This window comes from Mustela nigripes, chromosome 9 (genome assembly GCF_022355385.1).
Source record: "Mustela nigripes isolate SB6536 chromosome 9, MUSNIG.SB6536, whole genome shotgun sequence".
Lineage (NCBI taxonomy): Eukaryota > Metazoa > Chordata > Mammalia > Carnivora > Mustelidae > Mustela > Mustela nigripes.
Genome location: NC_081565.1, coordinates 20,523,723 through 20,543,875, shown reverse-complemented (window position 1 = coordinate 20,543,875; position 20,153 = coordinate 20,523,723). Strand labels below are relative to the sequence as shown.

At 40.4% G+C, this 20,153-nt stretch overlaps 1 protein-coding gene across 3 annotated transcripts; it reads right to left on the bottom strand.

Moving 5' to 3' along the window:
- Nucleotides 1-254: 254 nt before the first annotated feature.
- On the bottom strand, nt 255-18,709 carry INIP (INTS3 and NABP interacting protein). Of its 3 annotated transcripts, XM_059411042.1 has the most exons (6): nt 18,493-18,709; nt 18,300-18,408; nt 17,180-17,262; nt 4,825-4,927; nt 2,401-2,491; nt 255-1,272 (listed from the first exon to the last, which is right to left on the bottom strand). In XM_059411042.1, the coding sequence occupies exons 3-6, from the start codon at nt 17,202-17,204 to the stop codon at nt 1,177-1,179; spliced, it is 315 nt and encodes a 104-aa protein (XP_059267025.1). In that variant the 5' UTR covers nt 17,205-17,262; nt 18,300-18,408; nt 18,493-18,709; the 3' UTR covers nt 255-1,176. The 3 variants fall into 3 exon arrangements, with proteins under 3 accessions (XP_059267025.1, XP_059267024.1, XP_059267026.1); XM_059411041.1 differs by lacking the exon at nt 18,300-18,408; XM_059411043.1 differs by lacking the exons at nt 18,300-18,408; nt 18,493-18,709 and adding an exon at nt 7,920-7,963 and having other exon boundaries at nt 17,180-17,263.
- Nucleotides 18,710-20,153: the final 1,444 nt, after the last annotated feature.

The window sequence follows — 20,153 nt, the reverse complement described above, 5'->3', positions numbered from 1 at the left end:
TATATATCTGTGAGATAGATAGGCAGACAGAGAGATATAAGGAAAACTGAATTCCTTACTCAGGTTTTTCAGACTTTGTTTTGAATTAGAGATTCTAATTCTCTAGGACTGGGGTAAGGTAGGAGTGCATACTTAAGTGCATACTTAAATAAGCACTCCCGATTCTGTGTCCTATTGAGAAACTTGCTTAACCTAACTCCTTAAAGTAATTAAAAAGGGGCTCAATTTGTATCTGTTTTTATTTTTTTAAAAAGATTTTATTTATTTATTTGACAGACAAAGATCACAAGTAGGTAGAGAGGCAGGCAGAGAGAAAGAGAGAGAGAGAGAAGCAGGCTCCCCGCTGAGCAGAGAGCCCGATGCGGGGCTCCATCCCAGGACCCTGAGACCACGACCTGGGCCGAAGGCAGAGGCTTTAATCCACTGAGCCACCCAGGTGCCCCACATCTGTTTTTAATTAGAACAAAAATGGACAATAAAATGTGGGCACACCATACGTGTACTAACACTAAATAATAAGAGGACGTACGAATTTTTAAATCACATTTCTTATCATTGTTTTTAATCACATTTAGTCACATAATTTATAGTAGCATAGGTTTATAAAAGATGTTAAAGACTGGTTGGTAACTTACTCTTAGATTTTCTTTGAAAATGGAGAATAAAGGAGTTAGTCACGAGTTAAAGAATATTTAAGAATGACAAGTTGACTATAAACACAGAAGGTACACTGATAGCAATTCTATAAACAGCAAATATGAATGTAAATCATTTAAGCCTACTGGTTCACATTTTTAAAAGCACCCTCATTTCTTTAAAGTTAAGTACTATTCATGAAAGTCTACTGCGGACAATGATATATTCAATCCACCTAGTTGGGGGGTGGGGGGTGAATTTATGTGACCATCCAATTCAGAGTCTGATTTGGGTTCAAAAATCAAACTGTGTTCCAAAACAGTCACAAGTAGCATCATCAGTTCCTTAGATAATACGGCTTCCAAAACTCTCATCCTCCTGGTGACCCTCCTTTTCTGCTTCGACATATACATGCCTTTCTTTTAAAGGAGCAAAAAAGTATAGAAGTTCACCAAAATTCTGAAAGTCACAGTTCGTATAGCACTAAATGATAGTAGCTTTGGCATCTGATATTATAGTCACTTTTGACAAATCTTTTCTTCATTCTGGGTCAAGGCGAGGTAAAACAGGAAGAATGAGGTTCCCAAAGGCAGAGTCTTGAGTTATGAAGTATCCAGATGAGTGTGCGTGTGCGTGCTAGGGAAGAGTTACCAAAAGAAAGAAAAAAAAAGCAATTAAACTATTAGAAATCACAATTTTCCAAGCAAGGCATTAAAACTACTTGTCCTTTCTGAGTGTTTAAGACCAAATTTACTTTAAAAATCCCGTTCTGCCGCTGCTAATTTTGTTTAAATATACAGGAGATGAACAGTAATAAAGAATTTCTATTAACAAGCTGCACCAGGCACTCATTTATCAGATCACTCTGTCTCCCGTGATTCTCTAAAGTCAATAATGAGTTAAAGAAATGAATTACTTTGTTCCTTGGAGTGGGGAAAACTTGCAGCAAAGATCCCCCAAATTTGCCTTTGATCAACAAAGTAGGAGCTTGAGAAAGAGAGGAGGGTGGGCAAGGGAGTGGATTAGTGGTGACTAAGATCCCAACATTTTGTAGAGAATGTTGAAATGTAAGTAACAGAAGACCACCAGGACCCCCCTCTGTCACTAGAGAAAGAAAAACTTTTAGGTTGCCTTAAGTGAGATGATCTTTTGTCTCTTCCAATTCTGAGGCTCTAAGGTTTAAAAGCATAGGTAATGATGGCTTGTTCAAGCTCTCTGGGAATGTTAGTCAAACTGTCCAAGATCACTGTGATACTAAAACTGTTTATTCCTATGAAGAACAGTATTTTTTTTTTTTAAACTGATAGATGATCACATTCCTATGATAAGAGTGAGACTTTAAGCACTTCCTGAGTTAACAGGTATGCTGACCATTAACAAGAGAATCCAAACAACAATAAACCGGTAAGATTATCCAGGGGTATAACAGCATGACAAATTTGAAAAAAAATATGTATGTACTATTAAACTAGCCCGTTCAGCTTTAAGATCATTCTGTCCATCCAAATATCCTAAACTGTAGGCGAGCATCCCTTGCCAGGTACAGCACCGGATCAATCATGACCATATCCAAACCATAAAAGATACTTTCATAACTGCTGTATTGGTCCTTCAAATCCCTTGGGCATGACTGATCATCAGAAAACCACTGCAGTGATGTGCGGAACGTTTTTATTGATGTCGCTCCACCAGAATACAAAATAGGAACTTCCAGGACCCAGGAATTCTCCCATGAGACAAGAATGTCAGTTACCCTTTGCTCACCTGCAAAGCTGCCTTCTGCTGGGCTGCGATATGCTGCTGCTCGGCATGATCCCGGAAGTCCTTATTAAGAGAGGGTCTCGAGAGTGCGATGCTAAAATGGGAATCTTAGTTATCTGCTGTTTAAGTACTTCCTACTTCTGAATCACATTTTTCATTATACATTCTTTACAGCGATTAAAAAAAAAAGGCCTTCCAGAATAAGTCTTTTTTTTTCTTTCTCCCACTGTTTATATTAATTTATATGAAGAAAGCCCATTATTTACTAGAGCTTCAAATTACCTCTATTTTTGGTTATTCTTTGGGATGATCTATGGTCCCCTACTTTCAAACTGCTTTGAGGTACTCCAGTCTATCACAGGCTACACTTATGATGAAGAGGGAAGCACTTTGAAGCAGAAGGTACAGCATGCGAAAAGCCTGGGGCCGAAGACCTTGGTGTGTCTGAAGAAATGAACGGCTCAACAGGACTGGAGGTCAGGGTTGAAAAGGGGTGAAGTGGCTTGGCCGAAAATGACACGGGAGAGAAAGGCAGGTGCCAGGGTATCAAAGGCTTGCGAAATAAATTAAGAAATGTAGACCTTATCCTCATAGTGAAGAGAGGCTACCAGAGAGTTTAATACAGAGGAGTGACATGATCACAAGTACCACACAAGGACTCCGAAAGACCACTGCTAAGCAGACTGTGCTGGTCTCCTCCTCAACAGCTGTTCGTCTCCCTACCTCCTTGCTCATGGAATCCAAACTTCCTTCAGTTACTGGTCGTCCCTCAGGTCAGGGCTGGCCAGGCTCACCCCTCAGGGAATGAACTCTGACAGCTATAAGACAACGCCGTTCTTCTTGCTGGTTTCTGGTTTACGCAGGGGAAAGATACACAATTCTGGGCAACTAGACTTGCTGGGAAGTCTGCAAGAAGGCTTCTGAGACTCTTACAAAAGGAAGGTAGGACAGGCATCTTTCTGGCTTTGGCCTCTATAGGTGGCTCAGCATAATGTGAAGCTGAGACTATGGCGGTCATATCTGGACCATTAGGGAGCTACTGGCCCACAGAGAAAGGCAGAAAGGAAGGCTGGGGAGAGGCCGGAGCACGGCTCACACTGTCAGCCACTGCACGAAGCCGATCTGGAATGCCAGCTCTTCACGCTCCTGCGAAACATACATCCTCATGTGTACGCCGACTTTCTTGGTTCCTGTTACTTCCAGATTAAAACATTCTAACTGACACAACTATAAATATATTCAGGAGGACTGAAGATGACGGGAAACTCAGGGAGGAAGCAGCCATCGCCATGGAGGCAAGAAATGAGAGTGGCCAGGACGAGGGTGGCATCAGTAGCCATGAAGAAAAACAGGCAGATCTGAGACATGTTTCCAACTATTCACGTAAGGGAATGGCAACTGCTTGGAGATGGACACGAAAGGGAATAAATGAAGTCCACTCTTCTGACACTAATAACTAGTAGATCAGTGCTACTCACCAAGACAAGAAACCCAAGAACAATAAGTGGTTAGGGAGAGCACAGGAAGGGAAGAGGAGTTCAGCCTGGGACACATGAAGTCTGAAATGCCTAAGGGACATCGAGGTGGAGCTACCCAAGAGGCAGTTTGGGAGTCGGGAGAAAGACTAGACAAAAGTTATCAGCACATAAATAACAGGGTGCGCAAGTGGAGGCACCTGCCCAGTTAAAAGCTCCGCTGAGACAGGAAACTGGCTGTGGGCCCGAACTCAGGAGCATGGACATTCATGAGACAGGCAGTGGAGACATGTCTGCAAAAGAAACCAAGACCATGTGACACTGAGCCAGTGGAAGCTGAGGAAATGGAGTATTTTAAGAAGGACAGAGTGACCAGTGGTGTCAACGCTAAGATGTCTAATAAGAGAAGGCCCTCATTCGACCAGATTTGGCTACCATCAGCTTGCACGTGACTGAGGTGGGCACCTCTTCTTAGGAAGGGAGAGAGGGGCTCTCAAGTCAGAATGGAGTATGCTGTGGAGTCAGTAAGTGAGAAAGTAAAGATAAGGATGGACAGCACTTCCAGGAGGTCTGGCTGAAAACGAGGGGCAAGGCAAGGGCAGTGGCTACATGCGATGGAAGAAGGCAGAAACTGAACTGAATAAAGATGAAGCCACCTGTATTTTCCCTGCTTTGCAGACTGCTTAAAAAGTGGGATGCTGACAATTTCAGCAACAAACAAAAACCATACAAACCCTTTTCTTTTTTAAAAAGTACTCTGGGGACCATTAAGTATTCCAGTTAGAAATGAAATAGTTAAGATCTAACCAATTTGTCTAATTTTTTTCAAGAAACATGCATAACATGTAAATTGCAATGTTACAGAGATAAACATCTGCCGACCAACTTGAAGTATTTTGTCCAAGATCTTTTTGATATCACTGAATATAAAAAACACATTATTCTTCAATACCTCGCCCCAGGATGATTAGTTGAGGATTGGTTTTGCATTAGTAATTTTCTCTTCTCTTTGTCCAGTTCTGCCAAGATTGCAACTCTGTTTTTGTTTTGAAAACCTAAAAAAGGGTGGGGGAGGAGAGAGAGAGATAAAAACATTTTAGATCTATTTTTATAAACCCAAGCCGTCTAAACACCCAGCAAGCAAACTCTATTCTCTAACAAGATAATGAACCCACTAGTGAGTAGTTCCCCTAGATGGTTACACCATTTTCCTACTGCTTCCCAGCGACTTTCCAGCACAGAACTGTAACCACCAAGGTTTTCAGGAGGAAAACAGCACCAGACATGCTCAGATCCAAACAATATTTCTTTTTCCCAACTGCTTTCATTCAGAAATGACACAGTCTTTCAAGGAACAAGTCAAAGAAGTGCAACTGACTACATAGGAGTTCTGAGAAAGAAATGGAGCATAACAGATGGGACACAAAAGTGTGTATTCTTTTTTTTTTTTTTTAAAGATTTTTTTTAATTTTTTAATTATTTATTTGACAGACAGAGATTACAAGTAGGCAGAAAGGCAGGCAGAGAGAAGAGAGGCAGGCAGAGAGAGAGGAGGAAGCAGGCTCCCTGCTGTGCAGAGAGCCCGATGCGGGGCTCGATCCCAGAACCCTGGGATCATGACCTGAGCTGAAGGCAGAGGCCTAACCCACTGAGCCACCCAGGCGCCCCAAAAGTGTGTATTCTTTATCAAGTACTTAATACTGGGCTTGATTTTGATCTTCAAATTTCATAAGGTCTAGAGCAGAGGGTGCAAAATCCTGGCCCAGGAGCAGCAACCAACTAGGTTTTAAAATCTGAATTAGGGGCACCTGGGTGGCTCAGCTGGTGAAGCATCCTCTCGACGGGAGCTCAGGTCATGATCTCAGGGTCATGAGACCAAGCCCAACATGTTTGGCATCTCACTCAGTGGGGAGTTTGCTTGAGATTCTCTCCCTCCCCCCCCCCCCCCCCCCGCCATGTGCTCTCTCTAACATTAATTAACTAAGTAAAATCTGAATTAAATGCCAACATATAAACATTGAAAGAATGTCAAAAAGATCCTCAGATTTCTTGCTTCTCTTGAAACATCTCAAGCACCAGCAACAAGGGATCTGGATACCCCCATGGTAAAAATTAACCAGAACAAAGAAATAATCATCACTATTTTACCACATTAAAAAGACACCGGGCACTCTCTACCTTATTACAGTCCTTATGAGATTTGTATATATGCCTGTGGGCATTTGAGTTTGATCCCTAATTTAAAAGAAAGCACATGGAAAGATAAAAGGCTGGGAAATGAAGCCCAAAGTGAGTTCTCTGTCAAGTGAAGAATGCTTTCCAAGGGAAAGCAGCACTCTCCCATTTGTATATATGAAGATGCATGTATATAAAGCAAGTTACACCACTAGGTATATTCCTAACTATAGGACAAGACTTTTTTCCACTTCTCAGAAGAGGCTAATGTGTTCTTAGAAGATAATTATGTAGTTCCATCTTTGTAGGAATTTAGAGGTACTAGAGATTTGAAATCTGATAGTGTCTAAATATGTGATGAGCAAAATACATAACCACACTCAGAAGTACTGATGTGCTGTTTACAGAAATAAGCTTTCTCTCAAGATTAATTTGTTCGCAAATAATATTTTAGGGTCACGATCAGTAAAAAAAATGTATATACATAGAAATTGTATGTACAAATCATTAAAAAGACTACATGAAGATAATCTGATCAATAATGTTCAGACGAATACAAGCACAACTGAGCTTTTCAATGCGTTGAAGCTTTCCTATTTTTTTTTTTTTTTAAATGTCTATCCTCTGTGACAAGGAACTTTGTAGGGAAAGTACTAGTTGCATGTTTTAGTGCAAGAAAAAAAAAGGAAAAGAAAAGAAAACAAATGTGCCTTGAACATCTTGTCAGAAAGCATGGAGGTTTTGTTTGGTTTGGTTTTAAATATCCAGGGTAGTGCTGAAAGAACGAAGAAGTCAGGCACCTGAGTGGCTCAGTCGGTTAAGCGTCTGCCTTCAGCTCAGGTCCGTGATCTCGGGGTCCTGGGAGGAGTCCCATATTGGGCTCCCTGTTTAGTGGGGAGTCTGTTTTTCCCTCTCCCTCTGCCCTTCCCCCCATTCATGCCCTCTCCCTCCCTCTCTATCAATCAATAAAATGCTTAAAAAAAAAAAAAGAATAAAGAAGTGAACCTGAGGTTAGCCAGGATGTCACAATTGGAACATTAAAAAGAGAATAATAATTATAGCTAAATGGAACAAATTGAGTCAATGATAAGCCATGACTCCATAAGAAGATACAAAAGGGAAAGTTAAAACATAAAAATATAGTTGTAAAGAAGGGTGAAAATAATAATTATTATCATTAACAATTAGGTCAGTTGTAATAATTACAATTAATAATTAGGTTAGTGTTAACATTTAGGGATTTATTTCTCCTATTAAGTGTCTGTTTATAAAGTACAGCTGTATACTTTTTGTTTAGGTACACGGAGGAAGGGGTAGATACAGGAAACTGAGGCTAAGCCAAACACTTCCAGAAAAAGCAGGTGTGGGATCAAGAACAAGAGAGGTGGATTCAGCACAGGTTCTCACACACGTGCACTCGCACACGCACAAGCACACACATGCCATTTAAAAGGAGCCCCAGTGGTGATGAGCAGCCATGTCACAGAGACCAAGCAGAGACGGTGAGTCCTAACTGGATGAGTTAGTGAAATTCCTAAAGAGAGCTAACTGTAAGACCTAATGCTCCCTGACCTCTTGGGAGATGAAATGCATTAAATCTTGGCAGTAAAGCTACCAGAAAAGGGCAATTCATAATGAAAACAGAACACAGAAGTATTTCATTTAGGGGCTAACTCCAGGTTGCAAGAAACTAAAAATCTATGAGGTAGCCATGAGCTTAAAGAAATCCCATTAACTCAGCAGGTCAAGTTTAATGATAGAAGGGACCCAATGCACACCAGCACAGCTTTTAAATCATCTTTAAAGGCATAGCCAAATCTTGTGTTTTGGCTGAGAATCAAACTTATCAAAAAACACTAAATCTTGACTTACCTGAAATTTTGTTTTGTTTTGGTAGTGGTAAGATTACTGTAACCCTAGGAAGGTATAGAAAGATTACTATAATCCTGGGAAAGGACAAAAATAAGAATCTGGGAAGATTATTATAACCCCAGAAGACATAAAAACAAGTACAGAAAGAATAAATTAATTAAGCCTATGGATTAATATTTTTATATAGATTTAAGTGTACTAATTTTGCAATCATTACAAAGTATTACATAATCATTAATTTAATTCTAATTTAAACTGTTACAGAGAATTTAACAAAATAAGCTTATAATCAATTCTAAATGTTTAAAAATTTTTATTTTAGAAGTTACTTTATTAGATGAGTGTAGGTTTAATATACCATTAATTAAATTATGAGCAGTGATGAGTATTTTTCTCCATGCATGACATCCGCTTGGACTTTAAAGAACTCATTGAAGTATTTAAACAAGGGGTCACCGGAGTGGGCTAGCCCATGCCTTGCCTCCCTGGTAAAGACGGGATGGCGCCTGTCTCTGTAGCTCATTTACTGCCCCGTACTCCCACCCAGAAACCCAAGTTTTATCCTTATAACCCCTCCCCCTTACTACCCACATCTACCCAATCACAGAGTCACAGGAATTTCATGTCCTGAATGTCTCAAAAATAACCTCCCTTCTCAACTCCTTTTCCTCAGTCTAACCACACAAAATTATCTTTTGCATAATATTCCAGACCTTAAATGTATATCTACAGACAGCTGAGAGCCACAAAAGCTACTTTACAGAGAAAGGGTATGGTCAGGTCTTCCGGGCATTTATTTTGTGATCTTGTCTAATGCTCCTGAAATCTATGCTTCCCTCTTGATTTTTTAAAAAACATATTATTACTCTATTTCGCACAAAACGTTTACGTTATAAAAGTATATAAAAGTCGACAGACGGCACTTAGAAAATAATAGCTTTCGAATTTGAAACTTAAGGCACAAACTATATAATCTATCTGTTTATACGAAGCGTAATATTCTATGGGCCCAGCACGCTTCCGCTGCGCAACTCTGCTGAAGCGTAATATTCTACAGTAAGCTAAAGCGTAATATTCTACAGTGAGATTCTCCCACCTTCAGGGTTTATACAAACGAACTCTAACTAGGACATCAATACATAACATTTAATTTTTTTTATTACACTCACTACACAAGATTTTTTTTTTTAATCTCTCTTGCCATAATTTAACATTTGACTTTTACATTCTTTTACATATATCATAGCTACACATAACTTTTGCATTCTCAGAAGCATGAAGGTGTTAAAGATATATCTAACGTACAGTACTTAATATTCCTTTATAGTTAAAGGAATTTTTTTTCCTAATAAGATTACCTGAGAATAAAGCAGCACACTCTAAAATACTTCTACTTTTAGAATTGTAACCCCATCTCCATTCACAATCATATATATTTTCGTTTCTTCATCCATTCATAGAAACATATAACTCCCACACATTTTTTCGTCACTAAAAAGATTCCTGAGGAACTGGCATCACATCAAACTGCATTTAAAACCTAACAGCTGAAAATCGCTTTACATGAATAGCTCTACCACACTTAAATAAGCACTAACTGGAATTCTTCTTATTGGAAAAAACATCTAAAGCTAAAGAATGAAAACTGTTCTAAAATATTCAAATCCTTTCAAGTGGTTATCCTACAGGCTATATATTTGTCACAACTATATATTAATTCAACGTGTCATACTTAAGATACCTGTTTAGTATTAAAGAAAAGTCACTGTGACACTATTAGTTTACCATGTTTTAAGTTATTTACTGAATCAACATATATTTATTGTGTATTCATCATATACAGGCACTAGATAGGTTCTAAGGATACACATGATAAGCCAAAGCTGGACATGATTCTAGCTCTCCTGGTTCCCAAACAGTCCAGTGAGTGTAGAAATGATCAAATAATACAGCAATGAATGTATACTTAGAATCTAAGATGAGTGGTATGAAATAAAGAAAGAAAATTCCATAAGCATTTATAACAATCCACTATTGTGGGAATCAACGTTGAATAAATCTGACCTAGTCTGGGAGTAGGGGAGCAGTGAAGGCTTCCAGAGAAAGTAATGCCTGAACTGAATTCACTAGGACAAATAAATAAGTTCGTTGAGGCAGGGAAATAACACTTTCCCCTATCACAAGAGCACTGTAGCTACAGTGTTGAGAACAGGCTAGGCAAGAGGAAACAGGAGACTATGATAGTAGAACAACCTAGAGATGACAAAAGTTGTTACCCGCCAGGGAAATGGAAAGATAGGAACAGATCCAAGAGCTATTCAGGAAGTTCAATCAACAGACTTGGCAGGGTAAATATGAAGTAAGGAGTGGTGAAGAAGGGGTTGTGGATGGCTCCTAGATTTTTGGCTCATATAGTTAAGTGGTGAATTATTTCTACTTCTCTATTGCTGCTGTAACAAATTACTACAAACTTGCTAGTCTCTTAAAACAACACAAATCTATTATCTTAAAAGTTCTGTAGTTCAGTGGTCTTGCTTGGCTAAAATCAAGGGCTGCATTTCTTTCTGGAGCTTCTGGAGAAGAATCTGTTTCCTTGCCTTTCCCAGTTTCTAGAAGCTGCCCGAGTTCCTTGGATCATGGTACCCTTTCTCTGCCTTCAAACCAGCAACACCGTATCTCTCTGACCATAGCTAGGGAGAAAATTTGCTGCTTTTCAGGCCTCCTGTGATCAAAATGGGCCCACCTGGATAATCCAGGATAATCTTCCCATCTCAAGGCCCTTAACCTTAGTCACATGTGCAAAGTTCTTTTTGCCAGAGAAGGTATAACACAGTCGTGGGGATTACGAGGTGAGCATCTTTGGTGGTGGTGGGGAGGCGATCATTTTGCCTACCACACTGCCCAACAATATATGTAATGTGTTCAGTGGTTAAAGCTCAAACCTCATCCAGGGGAGACTGTCTGATGTCTGTCTTAGCAGAATAAAAGCATATAACATTACTAAGTTAATGTGAGTTGAATAGTACCAATAATTAGTCTTTCTGGTATTTTGTTAATGGCAAACACTTCTTGTACCTGGAGAGACTGAAAAATTATTCAGCTTGGGGACCCTGGGTAGCTCAGTGGGTTAAGCCTCTGCCTTCGGCTCAGGTCATGATCTCAGGGTCCTGGGACTAAGCTCCATGTCGGGCTTCCTGCTCAGAAGGGAGTCTGCTTCTCCCTATGCCCCTCTGCTCATGCTCTCGCAAATAAATAAATAAATAAATAAATAAAATCTTGAAAAAAAATAATTTAACTCTTAGCTACTTTTTGGAATTTACTGAAAATACATATCAAAGGAAAGGAATGAACCCTAATGTCTGGTCAGGGGACCTCCCTGTTTTCAAGTTCTCTCAGAGCTCAAGGACTTAGTCCTTGTGTAAGCCGCTGCCACACTCTACTGGCTAAATAAGATGAGTTATTTTCTGCTCGAACCGACCTGTCCTCATCACTCATTTTTCTTTTCCTCTTACAGATAAAATCCCAGGTCCATTTCATTGCAAAGATTTTCTGCTTAATAACAGATGCGGAAGAAATACAAAGATTTAGAAGTCTTTTGCCTCTATTCTGGAGCTGCCAATTTTTCTCTTAGATGCTATAATTAGAATATTCTTTTTTTTTTAAACTTTTTTTTTTAAAAGTTTATATATATTTATTTGACAGAGAAAGAGACAGCAAGAGAGGGAACATAAGCAGGGGGAGTGGGCTAGGGAGACAGGCTTCCAGCACAGCAGGGAGTCCGAGACAGGCGTCCTATCAATCCCAGAACCCTGCGGTCATGACCTGAGCCGAAGGCAGATGCTTAATGACTGAGCCACCCAGGCGCCCCATAATTATAATGTTCTAATCCCTCAGCTAAAGTGCAGTATGAAAAAACAATGAACAGGGTACTGGGGCAGAGAATCAATCTGACTTCTCATATCAGTACTACCAGTTACTACTTCATATTGGGAAATTATCTCAGGAGTCCGGACCAGTGGAGACAATAGTAACAACTCTGAACGGTGGTTACATGAAGTACAGAAAATCAAAGTATAATATCTAGCATACAGTGTGCCATGTGGTAAGAGCTAGCTATCACTATCACTGTTAGTTAGTTAACATCACTAGACTCTTCTCAGCCCCATTGTGCCAACTCACTTTCAGTGAATAGTTTTTCATTACAAAGAATACAGCTGATGAGCATGCAGCTTTCTAGGGTTACACTCACAGGACAGGCCTCCAGGCCAGTCTCAGTGGGCCGGGGGAGCTCAAGCCTTCTCCCAACGATACACAAGGATCCGAAGATGCTTTACAACATATTCTGCCTCAACTCAGTTTCATTCTTAATTCAGCCTGGGGCCTACAGATCATTCCTAGCACACCAGAAAAATACAGCACTCTGCCTCTACAGCTAAATATGAAACAAAAGGAAATCTAGCTTTAAAAATCTACTGTAAATTGCATCATCTTTGCAATCTTTAAAAAAAAGTACAAATACAAGAGTTTTAAATTATTTTTACGCATAGCATAAATTTTAATTTACATTTACTTTACATCTTAATTGAGAGGTAGCATACCTTGCTTTTCTTTTGCACCATAGATGGCCTGGGGTAAGACTTAGTATTTGGGCCCCGAGGCCAAGCAAGACACCTCCACCTCCAAGAGCTATGCCATCCCACTCCTACACAGTACCCTGAAATCACACCTAAGAGCATCTAGAATGGCCCAAGTCAAAAGTTCCTACCACCTGATCTGCAGGACTTAGAGTTATTCCTGCAAACATTTTAAGATCACTAGAAAATAAAAGAATCAAAGAAAATAATTCACATTTCTTACTCAGTATTTCACTAGGTTTCTGTGTCTGAAATCAGGTGCCACCACAAGATCATAGAACCTTGATATTTACAAGTAATGAAAGATTCTTTACATAGTACGTTGGCCAAATTCCAGTTTGAGAATCTGCCTCTACATATTAAAACTCTCAAAATGTTACTTATCAAGCAGGTAGTTATTAAGAACCAACCAAATGTTCCATACTACGATGGATGATAAGGAGGAGACTTCAGTGACTGTGCCAAGAGCTTACGAAATTTAGCAGTCCTGATTGCTACCACAGTATGACACACTGTTAGATCTGCTAGTGGGGCTCAGTGAACACAATGGGATTCTGTCTCCTCACCAGGGATCCTAACAAATTGCAGTGTACAGATCAGGATTTCTTTTTCAAGTCATGGTCCTTTCAGCTATTGTTTTAAGATAATTATGGCACCTGGCATTCAATCTCTGTATTAAGTAGCTCCTATACATATGAAGGGTACAGAAATAATTTAATATAGAAAGCAAAATGCGAAAGAGCCAAACAAATTAGAATTTTAAATTTTTCACTGGGACTCTATAGAGCATAATATGAACTCCCTCTGCTGGTGCCTAACAGCAGCTCAGGACACCAAAAAAAAAAAAAACAAACAAATAGTAAAAAAAAAAAATCACTGACAAAAGAACAACAGAAGCCAAAGGCTAATCTCAATAATCTCAATTCACTTCTATTTAGATTGGAGGATGTTTCACAGCAGATATATTTATGGACCAATCAAAGACAACCCTAAAAAAGATTGCATTTTATTGCAAATGCTTAAAAAAAAAAAAAACCCAGCAAATTGTAAATCTCAATTATTGTGCTATTAAAACAGATAGATAATTTAAAATTTATTTTCATCTGGACTGCATTGTGTGATTTTTAGCAGCATATTTTCACTCTAAAATAGACGTCTCTTTGTTTTCATTTTGGTTCAAATTAAATTCTTTTTCATCTGATAACTTCACAAAAAGAACAGATCAAAGATCAGAAGCAAATGTTGACCTGTGATTAATCCACAGAGCACACAAATCACACAGGGTTATTTGAAAGAACAGAATGGTATTAGATAGTTACAATGATCACCACAGCTCGCTTTTCACAATACTATATTTCTATAAAGCTCATGAACGTTTAGTGTGCCCTAAATGCAACAAATATACTAAAACAGATTTACATATAATGAAACAGCAGACTTCCAACTTCCAGTAGTAGCAGAGTAGTTGGTTAGAAAAACCCTGTCACAGTATAATTACAAATTTTGGACAAAAGATGAAAAATTCATCTTACAAATTAAGATAACTAGAAAATAGTAAAGACTAGATAACTAGAAGATAACTAGATAAGACAACTAGAAAGCAGTAGAGACTGACCAAAATCAGTTGAGGGAGAAACCTCAACTCCTGAGTTTGGGAATTTGCGACATTTTGTTCGATCCACAAACAGTTCGGATGGCCTCACCTTACTGGCTCTGAGTTGTCAGAGGACAGTTCAGGGCTGGCAGAGGAGCCAGAAAATGAGGGGAGAAACCCAAAAGGGAAAGGCAGAAGGAGTAAAATCCAAAACGTGCCTATACAATCCGCCCAGCATTTCTGTTTCCTGCAAAAACTACACATGGAGACCCCCCCGGGGGATCCAAGTAGGCAGCAACTGGAAGCTGAAAAGACTGAGCAGAGATTTCAGCTAGAGCCCAACACAAGGAAGACGAGAGTTTGCAATGTGAGTTGAGGCTTGCATTTGCTAGAACAGAAACCACATTTCAGAGCAATACAAAAGAATCCAGAGTTTCTACAATATATTAGTAATATCCACTATCCAGTAATCAAACACTAAGTATAGCAAGAAAAAGGTGACCCACACTAATAAATAAATAAATGAATAAATAAATAAATAAAATGCAGTCAACAGAAAATAACTCCAAGGGGTGCCTGGGTGGCTCAGTGGGTTAAAGCCTCTGCCTTCGGCTCAGGTCATGATTACAGGGTCCTGGGGTGGAGCCGGCATCAGGCTCTCTGCTCAGTGGGGGACTGCTTCTTCCTCTCTCTCTCAGCCTGCCTCTGCCTACTTGTGATCTGTCAAATAAATAAATAATCTTTAAAGAAAAAAAAAAAAGGAAAGAAAACAACTCCAAGAGGATCCAGATGATGCAATTAGCAGTGACAAAAGACCTGTATCTAGACTCTATAAAAAAGGAAAACTTAATGATAAAAATAAACCAATTAAAAAAAAAAAGAGCAAAAGACTTAAGTTAAAAAAGAAAAAAGGTTTACAATGGCCAGTAGGTAAAAAAAAAAAAAAAAAGAGTTCAACATTTGTCAACAGGGAAATGCAAGTTAATACTATAATGAGATGTCACTTTGCCATTGAAATGGCTAAAATTAAGACAACCTATAACACTACACACAGAGCACCCAGAATTTTCACATATTGCCAGAGGGCATATAAATTAGTACAGCCAGTCTGGGAAAAGGTTTGGCAGTTTTTCAAAATGTTAACAATGTACTCAGCTATTAATCCAAATATCTACAAAAAGACTTATAAACAAATATTCAAAGCAGCTGTATTCACAATGGCCAACACTGAGACAACCAGAGAATGAATTTTTAAAAAATGGTGGTGAATACATACAGTAGAGCACTACTCCCCAAGAAACAATAAACTACCAACACATGGCACAACACGGATGAAACTCACAGTTTAGTGAGAAGCTGGATACAAACAAGTACACACTGCATGACTACATTTATATGAAGTTTAAGCGAGACAAAACTAAGGTAAAAAAATCAGGACAGAGATAAGTAATAAAAAATATGGGTCAAATGAGTTTAGAATTGATAGGGAAAGGAAATAGAGGTTTGCTTCAAGTTTTGAAACAGGATGTAACTTACCAAGTGGGATTTAATACTTTCTGAAGATTAAATTTTACTTTTTAAAACTTACTTTTTTAATTTATTTTTTTCAGTGTCCCATAAAACTTATTTTTAAATAAAAACTTCTCTAAGATGTTTCTGACCTGATATGCTTTAGAGAGCTTCTAAACAGAGGTGATATGTATCAAAGTTTGTAGAGCAAATGAAGATAAAGGCATGAATATTGCCTGGTGACAATATAACCTCTTTATTTTTTTAAAGATGTTATTTATTTCACAGACAGAGATCACAAGTAGGCAGAGAGGCAGGCAGAAAGAGAGAGAGAAAGGGAAGCAGTCTCCCCGCTGAGCAGAGAGCCCGACTCAGGACTCGATCCCAGGACCCCGGGATCACAACCTGAGGCGAAAGCAGAGGCTTTAACCCACTGAGCCACCCAGGCACCCAATATAATCTCTTTATATTTCAAGTAGAAGAGATTTTGATTTCAAGTAGAAGAGAACACAGATGTCAGAGGAGGGCCTAAGACTTACAGTGTGGATAATCTTTTTATTTTATTGTTTTTAATATTTTATTTATCTGTCAGAGAGAGAGAGAGAGGCTGTGCACATGAGTAGGGGGAGGGGCAGAGGGAGAAGCAGGCTCAGAGCTGAGCAAAGAGCCTGAAGTGGGATTCCATCTCAGGACCCTGGGATCATGACCTGAGCTGAAAGCAGGTTAACCAACTGAGCCTCCTGGGGGTGCCTTTTTTTTTTTTTAAAGAATTTTACTTATTTATCTGAGAGAGAGAGAGTAGAGCAAGAGAGAGAGAGAGCACAAGCAGGGGGAAGGGGCAGAAGGAGAGGGAGAAGCAGACTCCCCGCTGAGCAGGGAGCCTGATGTGGAGTTCAACCCTAGGAACCCTGCAATCATCACCTGAGTTGAAGGCAGATGCTTAACCATCTGAGCCACTGAGGCACCCCAGGTGTGAATAATTTCAATTTTTTATTAACATATAATGTATTATTTGCCCCAGGGGTACAAGTCTGTGAATCGTCAGGCTTGCACACTTCACAGGACTCACCATAGCACATATCCTCCAGTGTGAATAATTTTTTTTTTTTTTAGATTTTTTTTAAAATTTATTTATTTGACAGAGAGAAATCACAAGTAGACGGAGAGGCAGGCAGAGAGAGAGAGGGAAGCAGGCTCCCCGCCGAGCAGAGAGCCCGACGCGGGACTTTGATCCCAGGACCCTGAGATCATGACCCGAGCCGAAGGCAGCAGCTCAACCCACTGAGCCACCCAGGCGCCCCAAGTGTGAATAATTTTAACACAAGTTAAAAAATAGGATTAATAGCTATTAAGAATATTATATATCTGATACAATGTTGGACTTACTTCAAATACAGGGTTTTTACTTTGCTATTAATTTTTTATTCTGACTACAGTAACTGCCCTATCCTAACTTTCTATTAAAACATGTTTATTAAACGAGGGAAAAGTTCCTGGTAATAACAAGTTCCAGCATGCATTACCTTGTCCTGAAGGGTTTGCTGCCATATCTTCCTATTTTGTTTCAGCTATGCTCAGTGGCAACTGGTCAGCACTTTACAGTCCCCTGTAGAAAATTATGTGTATACATATATAAAATATACCATACTTTAGTAACAAACTAAAAGTTGTCAGGAACAGCTAACCTCCCTACAATGAAACGTTTTCAGTTTTTTTTACCTCTTCAGAAATATGCATCTGAAAAGTGTACAGACTAAATCACAAATTTAAATTCTGCAAGTCCCTCAAGTATTTAATTAATTAGTATTTAATTAAGTATTTAATTAGTATTTAATTAAGTATTTAATTAGAACATTAAAGTTCAATGTTTACTCTTGGCGATAAACCAACATTTAGCATAGCATTAAAGTTCAATGTTTACTCTTGCAGATACCAACATTCAGCATTGCTGTCTTTAATATTACAATGTATTACATTACATTGTATTTACCAAACACTATTGATACAATGTATCAACCAACTGATAGCATCAATACAATCAGTGCTAGACAGGAAAACAAACAAAGTAACAAAAATTCCTCGATGGTCCTTCTTTATTCACTTAAAAAATATATCCATATAACGCGCCTAGAATTCATTAAGTACATACTCGGCACCATACACTGTGTAAGATGCTTGAAATTCTTTTATTTATCACCACTTTATAGATGGGGAGATCCGTGCCCAAAGCCACAAAGCTAGTAAGAATACTTTGGGCTGTTAGTTTCCCAACTTTGTGGGTTTTGTATCAGGCCTTGGGGAGATCGCAAATGAGCAAGACCCTACCCCTCAAGGGACACAGAGTTCCAGCGGGAAAATATACTCTCATTCAAACAACCCTACTGAAGAGTTTAACAAACGCGCTCTTTAAAAGGCGCCAACAGTGCTCCGGAAGCAGAGAGGAACTGATTCTATTGGCGTGATGAGGGATGCCTTAGGGGAACCCGGGAAAAGTACAAGGGCTGGCAAACAGATTTCGGTTTTGAACAAAATATCCTTAGGTGCTCCTGCAGAAGCGCAGGGCGAGCCAAGCCGGTTGGGAGAAGAGGAAAGAGGGCCATCTAGTGAACGGAAACGTAAAGCAGGGATGTGACAGGGCGGCACCTGCTTCTCAAAGGGTCCTTGCAGGAGGGCGTGGAGCGCAGGCTGGGCGGGGGCTGCGGCCGACAGCATCCCGAGAAAGGGAAGTGAGGAAGGTGGGGAGGCGGCTACCCTATGGCAACAAAGACAGCAGCAGCAGATCAGCGCCGGGACCACACACTTCCCTCCCCCGCCGCCGTCAGGCGTTCCTACTTACCAGGGCCAAGAGAGCACCCAGGACCCTCCTTGCCGTCCGATCGCTCTCTCAAAGGGGGCGCGACCACTTAGAGACCTGCAAACAGAGCCCAACTTGCGGCTCTACAACCTTCCCGCCCCCGCTGCGCTTCCGCCTCCTGCCTGACGTACACCGAAGGGAGCGGAAGTTCCGCCTCCCGCATGCGTCCAGCGGCAGCTGCCCGCAGCGATCCGTGTTTTAACTGCAGCCCCGTGCATAAGGCCACTTCCTTTCCGAAGAGTGGCAGCCGAAGAGGCGCATGGGAGATGCAGGCTGTGCTGTTGGGGGCGGAGCCCGGGTAGGGCGGGCCCAGGAGGGGCGGGCCCAGGCGGGGCGTGGAGACGCTTGCCGCTGACTATGCGGGCAGGGGCGGGGCCGACACTAGCCGGGTCCCTAGCACCGCGAGTTACCCTTTTTTCGAGGCCATTATGGTTCAGAGAAAAGTCTCCAGCCCGGCGGGGCCTGAGACGATAGGAATGCGCTTCCCCTGGGATGAGGGGAGGGCCAAACTTCACAGGCTGGGCAGCCTTTCGAGATTGAACAACCATCTGGGGTTGTGCGCCCACACACATCCTCAAATCCCAGGGATTTGTTTTTGTTTTAATAGTTCGTGTAATTATACATAAGAAAAGCACAAAGCGTGCAGAAATGTTTGCTACTGTGCGATCATATGTTCAAGAAATGGCTGTGTCACATCTCAATACACGAAGACCCTTCTGGTGGGTTCACTGCTGCGTGATTCTCGTGCGTTGGATCGACGTATTTACATTGAAAGGTAACCGTGTACTGGCGTGCGTCACCTGTTCTGTGGTCGGTAACCCCGGTTACGCACATTTTCTAGAATTTGAACTTATGTTCTTAACAATCGGTATTTGCTCAAGTGGTAAATGTTTGTAATGCACAATTTTGTTGTGCACGGATCTAGGACTGAAGTCATAACACTACCAAGCATTTATTGAGTGGCTTCTGCACGCTAGGTTCTTGTGCATCAGCTCCGGTCCTGTCATTTCCTGATGTATGTATGATGTATATTTACATATTCACCTATGAAGCTCAGAAATGTTGAATTACTTTAGGTCAAGTGGCAAGCTGAGTTTCAGAGGAGTGAATGTTTGCCAGATGCTAAGGCCCACATTCTTAGATCCCACACATTGTCTCTACTCTGCAGGAAGGAATTCCTTTGAGGCCAGGTCTTGTTGACATCTTTAATACAGATATAAAGTATAATACTTAAGCTTTCTGAGAGTTGGCCAGGGCTGCTTTTCAATTAAGAGGCCTTCCTGAGGGGCGCCTGGTCGACTCAGTTGAAAGAGCATGTGACTCTTGATCTGCAGGTCATGAGTTTGAGTCCCATGTTGGGTGTAGAGATTACTTAAAAAAATAATAATAATAAAACAAAATATTTACCAAAAAAGGGGAGGTATTTTTGAATCCTGGGCTGACTGAAAAGACAACTGGGATATATATGGCTGACAAAACCTTAATGAAATTATTTTGGTTTAAGGTGGTCTGACTAGGGGCACCTGGGTGGCTCAGTGGGTTAAGCTGCTGCCTTCGGCTCAGGTCATGATCTCAGGGTCCTGGGATCGAGTCCCGCATCGAGCTCTCTGCTCAGCAGGGAGCCTGCTTCTCTCTCTCTCTCT

Coding starts and splice junctions, on each gene's coding strand:
- INIP (XM_059411042.1), bottom strand. CDS start 17,204: ATGGCAGCAAACCCTTCAGGACAAG. Junction 4,928..17,179: donor AGCAAACCCTTCAGGACAAG/GTAATGCATGCT, acceptor ACCCTTTTTTAG/GTTTTCAAAACAAAAACAGA. Junction 1,273..2,400: donor AGCAGAAGGCAGCTTTGCAG/GTGAGCAAAGGG, acceptor ACTCTTCCCTAG/CACGCACACGCACACTCATC.